General features: G+C 41.6%; 1 protein-coding gene across 2 annotated transcripts; it reads right to left on the bottom strand.

The window, feature by feature from the left end:
• Positions 1–1,617: 1,617 nt before the first annotated feature.
• On the bottom strand, positions 1,618–6,535 carry LOC130405173 (zinc finger BED domain-containing protein 4-like). Of its 2 annotated transcripts, XM_056610185.1 has the most exons (8): positions 5,579–6,535; positions 4,886–5,024; positions 4,211–4,755; positions 3,971–4,115; positions 3,653–3,890; positions 3,422–3,556; positions 3,209–3,286; positions 1,618–3,125 (listed from the first exon to the last, which is right to left on the bottom strand). In XM_056610185.1, the coding sequence occupies exons 1-8, from the start codon at positions 5,904–5,906 to the stop codon at positions 3,081–3,083; spliced, it is 1,653 nt and encodes a 550-aa protein (XP_056466160.1). In that variant the 5' UTR covers positions 5,907–6,535; the 3' UTR covers positions 1,618–3,080. The 2 variants fall into 2 exon arrangements, with proteins under 2 accessions (XP_056466160.1, XP_056466161.1); XM_056610186.1 differs by lacking the exon at positions 4,886–5,024 and having other exon boundaries at positions 5,579–5,657.
• Between the last annotated feature and the right edge of the window lie 1,710 nt (positions 6,536–8,245).

An 8,245-nucleotide genomic window follows, 5' to 3' on the forward strand; every position in this document is an offset into this window, starting at 1 on the left:
AATCGATGCATCGAAAAAATAATCGCTAGATGAATCGTTTAAAAAATAATCGTTTATCCCAGCCCTATACAGTTTACTTTCATTTGTTTGTTCTTGAATTGAGGTAGAATGGAGCAAAGACTATGAGCGGCCCCACGTCTAATGGCATGACCCTAAAGACGCGTCAGACAGAGAAGGCGAGCAAGTTTGTGGTTGCTTGCTTTTGCTTGTTGTGGCACTCATGGAAGGCAAGAAGAGAAAAGAGAAAGGAGGGGCTGAAAAGGCCAGAATAAAGAAGAAGCGGATGCTGGAGGGGGATGCATCTAAGTGCTCAAAAATAACGGATTTATTCCGAAGTCAGGCATTAACGAGTTGTGCAGGTGAATTTACAGAAAAACAGTTAGCCAGAGCTCCACCATTGACGTTATTGCTAGGCGGGAGCTAGCACAAGCTGCTAGTCAAATGTGTATGTGCTGGCTGGTATATTTCAGACGAATTAATGACTTAACTGATCTTTCTCTTTCTTTTAATGGATGGAGAATATGTTAACAGATTTGGAACATGTAGTAGTAGTCGTGTCAACACGTTACACCGGTATTACCGAGTATAAACGGTATAAACTTTGAAACTAGGTGGGGGGGGGGGGGGGGGGGGGGGGGGGAGGATTCTCCCGGTGGCTATTAGTACCCCATTCCGCCCCTGTATAAATATATATATATATAATATAAATACCGTGTATATTCTGAGAAACGCTCCAATCCAAAATGCATGTGTTTACATTTTGTTCTATGCAGTACGAATAATTGATTACTTTCTGTGAGCGTGAGAACGAAAAGTTTTTGAGGAAATCAGAGTATCCCTAATACACTACATTTACCCTTTGATGCATTTGTTGTTTTGACACATACATAAGAAGAGGGTGCACTGTATTATCTGCGCACAACCCTTCTGAAGCCTCTCTCTCTCTCTCTCCCTCTTTTTCTCTCTCTCTCGTTTCGTTCTGTTGAGCACGATAATTGTCTGAGAAACACGCGGTCTGTGGAGCACGTTCGTTTCAGTTTTTGAGGAGGTCTGCTTAAAAAATCTGAAATATTGACATAAATATAACTAGAGGGTGCACTGTACTATCTGCGCACACTCTCTCTCTCTCTCATCTGAATAACGATCCCATTCAAAATGCAATGGTTTACATTTAGTTCTGTTTAGCATGGAAACATCAGAGAAATGCTGCCGTTCAGAATGCATTGGTTAACATTTCGTTCTGTGGAGCACGGTTATTTTAATTTTATTTTTTTCAGGTTTTGAGGAGGTCTGCTTAAAAAATGCAAAAATGGAAATATTGACGTATATATAACTAGTGGGAGCACTGTACTATCTGCGCACACCCCTTCTGAAGCCTCTCTCTCTCTCTCTCTCCCTCTCTCTCTTTCTCTCGTTTCCTTTTGTGGAGCACATTAATTGTCTGGCAAACGCGTGTTCTTTGGATCATGAAATATTGACATACAGTATATATACCTAGAGGGTGTACTGTACTGTCTGCGCACACACTCTCTCGTCTGAAAAACACTCCCATTCAATATGCATTGGTTTACATTTCGTTCTGTGTAGCACGAAAACATCGGAGAAGCGCTCCCCTTCAGAATGCATTGGTTTACATTTCGTTCTCTGTAGCACGAAAAAAGTCGGACAATCGTGCTCTGGGACACGATTCAGTAGATTAATAGATTATTAATTGCGTGATACTGGGTTGGCCATCGACACACACGCAGGTAAGAACACATGCACGCGCACACACAGCAGCGACACTCGCCCAGGTAATACTGTAATCCATTTGGATGGTACGCCGGTACGTGCAAGTCGCAAATCTCCCAGCTTTTTTAAGGAATTTGCAGAGGCACGTCCCCTTTTGGTCATAGTACATTTCCCGTTTCTCATTGGCTAGCTATTGTTATTGTTAGCTACATTAGCCTCCTTAGTTAATTAGCTCGAAAACAAACCACACAACTTTACATTGTATTGCACGCACAGCAATACCGTACAATGCATAAATTGGTGACCGGCATAAATTAGTATTGTAATTAAGTGTGTAAAATCATTTAAAATCTACATTAAAATGACCAATGTGATACAAATACAAAGGAAATAAATCTCTTCATGGGTGCAGCCATTTTTTTTTACAAGTAGTGCGTTCGGCCTCACTGAACTCGCTCTACTTTCAAAGTGACGAGATACTACGACCAAAAGGGGGCGTGCCTCAGTGAAATGCCGCAAGAAACCTGGGAGATTTGCGACTTATCGTTTGGGTTTCATCCGATTCCGGTGCCTATTCGATACTTTTTAAACGATTCCGATGCTAAAACGGTTCTCGAACCGATACTTAAAAAAACGAAACTGCACACACTTTGTCAAAAAAAATACCCTTTTATTTCCAGGGCCAAATTAAACACAATATAACTTTAAATCTTTAAACAATATAAATACAAGTAACATTTGGTAATAATAAATAAAGCAATATCAAATAAAGATTCACATTTACATCAAATAAAACAATATTGTATCAAACAATATAAATACTGGAGATTAATAGAGATACTACCAGGGTAATCTAATCTCCATTTTCTCCTCCTAATGACCTGAACTGAACACGAACAGTGCAACACCTTAAATATTAAAATAGATACATAACACAAGTATAGAACAAGATATTGCACAATTAAATTAGCTTTTGTGACTGGTGAGGTGAGGACACTTTACAGTATATTTCTTAACATTTCTTTCTCTAACAATTCTTCTGCAGGAATATCACCATATTGGCCTTCTCTGGTAATATTCGACATCTTTCCTTACTTATTGCATGCCCAGCACACGAGAAAACCCTCTCAGAGGGGGTTGATGAGGCCTGCACACACAAGTAATTCTCTGACAGGAGAGACAAATTAGGGAGGGTATCCCTCTTACCCCCCCACCAGGCCACAGGGTCTTGTCCAGATGGGATCGCTGGCAGGCCTTTGTAGATCTGTTGCTCTTTCTGGACCTCTTCTCTAATGGAGAGGGCACTGCTTGTGGTCAGAGTTGCATGGAGAAGTTCTCGGTCTTCATCCTCATAACAACTGCTCCAAGGCTGACATCTTGTGAGCTCTTCTTGGCTGGAAAATACAAACAGGTTTAGTTTAGCACAAAAAACAACTATTCATTGTAGACTAGATAGATAGTATGTGGTTGAACTTACATTTCTGCCTGCTTGGTCCTCCTCCACCTCATTACCCTCACCTTCTACCTCACTCTGAAGAGGGTCCTCTTTTGGAAGCTGTAGACACAAACAGATTGTCCATACAACAGCAATACTTAATTACAGAAACTGTAGCTTAGGCATGGACATAATGCACATGAAAAAAGATGAGGAATTTAGTACACTGTCCCTGACAAACATGCAGTATAGTACCTGAACTGCCATGGCATTGTCAATCCCTGCTTTCTCAAGCCTGTCCCAAGCTTCCGCAACACCAACTTCCAGCCTGCCTTTAAAGCGAGGGTCCATCAAGGTGACCTCCCTAAGGAAGTTCTGAATGTCTTGAGCCTGTAAAGAAAACATGGTTTAGTGTCTAATAGTGTAAATGGTGTAGTTTGCCTTCTTTCTTTGTGAACATGGATATTGGCTGTAGATGGATAGTACCTGGTATCTTTTTTCAAGATCTTGCCAGACCTTCTCTTTTATAGCAGCCATAAATGGTTTGTCATCATCGGAGGTTGAATAGTGTGCCTCCAGCTTCGTGAGGATCGGGATGATTTGGCTGCATGTGGGGGTGGGGGTCTTGTCGCTTGACACGCAGAGGGTTGAGGTGTACAACACTTTCATGGCTTTCATGAATTCCTCTGCCTTCTCAAAATCTGTCTCGGTGAGCCTTTGTAGTCTGTGGAAAATAAACAATAATGTTAAGAACAAAAGGTAAATTGACATTATTACAAATTACCCTCTTGTCCATCAACTCACCTGTCTCTCTCCATTGGCTTCCTTAGCCTCTGATCGAGGCAGGCTGCCTGGATTGCAGGGAATTGCTCTACAAAGCGCTCCACCATGAGGTATAGAGAATTCCAGCGAGTCCTCACGTCCAGGATAACATTATGCTCTGGCAAATCTAAAGCACAGACATTAGAATTACAATAAACAATTGCTTACATTTAAAAGTATTACTTTTCAAGATTTATTTATAATTATACATATGGTGTTTACTGAGGAGTCGCTGCTTCTCTCTTAGAACCGTTTTGCTCATAGTGGAGCGCTTCAGCCACACCACCACTGAGCGAATCTTTGCACACCAGTTGGTCACAGCTGGAATGCCGTACACCTTCTGTGCCGCCAGGTTGAGTGTGTGGGCAAAGCACCCAACTTTCAAAAAATGCAGGTTCTTCAGGGCAACGTCCATGTTGCTTGCATTGTCTACGGTGGCAGCTATGACTTTTCCAGTCAACTTGAACTCCTCAAGAATACTGTGGATTTGTTCTGCCACCACTGGCCCTGTCTGGGACTCGTACACTGCTTCAGTGCTTAGCACTTTCTGCTGTATGCTGCCCTCGTAAATGTAATGGGCAGTTACTGTTAGATAGTGGTCCTGGGCAACCATCCATCCATCGCAAGTTATTGCAATTTTGTTGACCTGCGCCAGCTGCTGGATGACATTCTGTTTTGAAACAGAATACCACGCAGGTATCAAGTTATTGGAGAGGTCATCCCTGGATGGTGGCCGGTATCTTTGATTGAGGGCAGTGATCATCTCCCTTTATAAAAAAATATAAAATACATATGATATTAGTCTTGTACACAGAATGTCTTCATGGTACAGAGGTGTGGCCTACACATCCATCTAGGAAATTATATTTTGATAGCATAGCCGCTACACATTTTCACCTGAAAAATGGCGATTCTACTGTGGCAAACGGATGAAGCCCCTTCACCACAAATTTGGTGACTGCCCTGTGGATTTCCTCCACCTTCTCTTGGGTTATTTCAGACCTCTTAGCCAGGGTGAAAGGTGTCACTGTGGTAACTTGAAAGGCAGAAATAAAAGTATTACAACATACAACTTATTCAGGTCACTCATAGTAGCCTATTCTGCTCAACAGCTCATTCCCCCCACTCCCCCTCTGGATATATAGTAGAGTAGTGGCCTCAAACAACTGTTGTCCCCATCCCCCTCTAGAAATAGCCTCAAACACAGGTATAGCTATACGTTTCTGATTAAATGGGCGATTGCGCCGTTTAATACTTATGTAAAAAAACATTTAAGTTCAACATTTTATCTTCACATATTATGACTTTTACTTTAAGCAGAGAAATATCTTCCATACAATCTTAAGCTTACCTATCTGTTTGCGTCCACGTGTAATTGCAAAATTGCGCATTCTGAATCTAGTGTTGACATTTATTTTAAAGATTTGAATACTTGGTATGAGTTTTACATTAAGCAGAAAGTCAGCAGACACCGAGTTCAAGTTTAGGACATAGCACACGTTGTCACAAACGCTGTTGAATGGCAAAGTGGTTTATATTAGCCTACTTTATATTCAAGATTTGCGGTTGTCATTAAATTACTCGACTTACCCGAAGTGGAAAGGCTGCTGTGAGTGCTGTGACTGTCAGATTCATCATCGTCTGTGTTGTCCACCACCACACCGGCAGGGCTGGGAGTCTTTATTTGTCCGGCTTGTGCTGCTGAAGTGCTTGGCCTTGCGTCACGTAAATGATCGAACGCGGTGCATTTTTCGGCTTTTAAATAAACACCGTGAGTCGTCAGATGTTTTGTAAGATTTGTCGTGTTACCTCCTTTGCTTGAAATTACTTTATTGCATCTGTTGCAAGTCGCAGAGTTTAAATCTTTGGATGTAAAATGTAGCCAAACCTTGGAACGTTTTGCCTTCAGCATCTTCATTGATCAACAAGATCGCACTCAGTAGCGTCACTGACGTCACGCAAATTGACGCAACAACATAAGGGCGGGGGAGGGATAAAAAATTCAGGAACCGTTATGAGGAACCGAAATGTGCGTTCTCATTCGATCTCGTTAGAACCGTTTACGTCGGAACCGGTTCCCTACTGGAACCGAGTTTCGGTGCTCAACCCTACTTACAACTTGCACGTACCGGCATACCATCCAAATGGATTACAGCATAAGACGTTATGTTTTTTAAACATAACGGCTCCGGCATCGACACATGCGCAGGTAAGAACTCACATGCACGCGCACACACCGCAGCGACACTCGCCCAGGTAAGACGTTATGTTTTTAAACATAAGGGGCCCTATCTTGCATCCTCCAGCGCAATTGACTTTCTACACCGACGCATGGGTCGTTGCAAGTTTGCAACTGGCACGGAGCGTTCTTTTCCCTCCACAGGCACGCATCTGTAAATTAAGGAATGATCTTGCACCCCAAGGGGCGGTTCAGCAAAAGGAGAAGGCGTGTTCTGGCGCAGACGTTGCCTGGTGCAATGTTGCAGTTTCAGAAAACAATTCCGCCACAACCAGGAAATACATGGTTTAAAGTCAGTGGCGCGTTGTTCAGATGCTATTTTAAGGGCACATGCATAATGTTGCTTGTGCACCTCGCGCATACACTTTGCTTCTCTCATCTACCTAGCCACAGATTCTTGGTAAATAATTTAACAGCTGATACAGCATAAATAAGTTGTTCTTTTAAATCAATGCATCTGCAAACACCGTACAGCAAACACATATTTTCTTAACACAGACATCGTGTACAAGCCCATAACCGAGTATTTGATTGTGAGAAAACATTGTTTTAGCGCGAGTGTTAAAAAGGAACGAATGAATGCGGACGCGTGTCCTCGGGTTTGTATCCATCTGTTTAAACCCACGCAAACTAAGTCCATGGCATTGTATATTAATGAGGGGACACATGCATATTAGGAACACAAGTCGATAACGATAATGCATACAATACTGGTAAGAAACAACGTTTGTTAATGTATTGCGTAGATCATTAAAAAGAACCACAGTTATCGCATATCATCTGTTAAATTTTCTTTGCCGAGATTTATTCGAAATGCTATCCCATGTGTGAATTAGGCCATATTTTTTGGACATAAACTGACATAAACTGAGCCATTTGAAGTTTAAAATTCATGTTGTCATGCATCCGTTTCATCAGAGACTGCAAACGCGCTGTCAAAATATCATCTTGTCAGATTCAAATGCTCCCATCGCTCTTAAAGGGGATGGGAGATGGGACTCTCGTTGGTTTATTGCACGTTACGCCCAAACCACACCTACGGGTAATTAGGTTACTTCAGGGCCGGGCGCAAGAGTAATTTATCCACCTGTATAATAGCAACATTGCCATAGAACCGCCCACAAAGCTACTTGCGTTTGGCGCTTCTCACTTGCTTTACAGACCGTTAAAATAGGTTGAACTAGGTTGATAGGTCTGCCTAACTGACAGGCTAGGCATATAGCTATAACACATCATATAAACACTTTTCTTATACTCTAAAATATCCTATCATAACGTCATCAACCTCTTAATCACATGAAATATATTCTTAAACATTTATGTCAGGTGTTCAGGGCCAAAGTAAACTTGATCATGCTCTACGATGAGTGTGTTGCCACAATAATATTCTCCGCAAACGACAAACTGCCATTTTACACAATAGCCCTTTCGCGCGAAACAAACAAAGGACTTTTCAAAAGTTCATAACTCGACATTACAGACTTAAAACCCAAAGTGTACCCAAAGTTTATCAACCTGTTTATAATATGTTCAGATTCATGAAGATAGTAATATGTGTGATTTTCACCGTGTACAAACCTGAAAAGCAGGTAGATTTCATTACAGGAATGAAGCAACGAAGCTTTGTTTTCTTTTTCCGAAATTTGTCTGGCGAGGAACCGGAAGTGCCCCTCAACCATATAATTCCGGACTGCAACACACTTTGGTTCCACTCTTCCATTTCCCAGTACAAACGTTTTGTCTCACAACAAATATTTACTCCCGGTCCCCACAACAATATTAGACCGTAATAATTAGCGATGAATAAGTACTCAAAAATATAAATTAATGATCACCGGTTTTACATATAAACTCTTTCAAAATTACATCTTGAAATAGTGGTCTGGTTTTGAGTGTACCACACATGCGCCCTTAAAATAGCATCTGAACAACGCGCCTATTGAAACATATGCTCTGAATCAAACCTGGTCGGAGCAGGTTTTGCGCAGGTTAAGTTTGAAACATAACCCGGTTTTGGG

Source organism: Gadus chalcogrammus, chromosome 15 (assembly GCF_026213295.1).
Source record: "Gadus chalcogrammus isolate NIFS_2021 chromosome 15, NIFS_Gcha_1.0, whole genome shotgun sequence".
NCBI lineage: Eukaryota > Metazoa > Chordata > Actinopteri > Gadiformes > Gadidae > Gadus > Gadus chalcogrammus.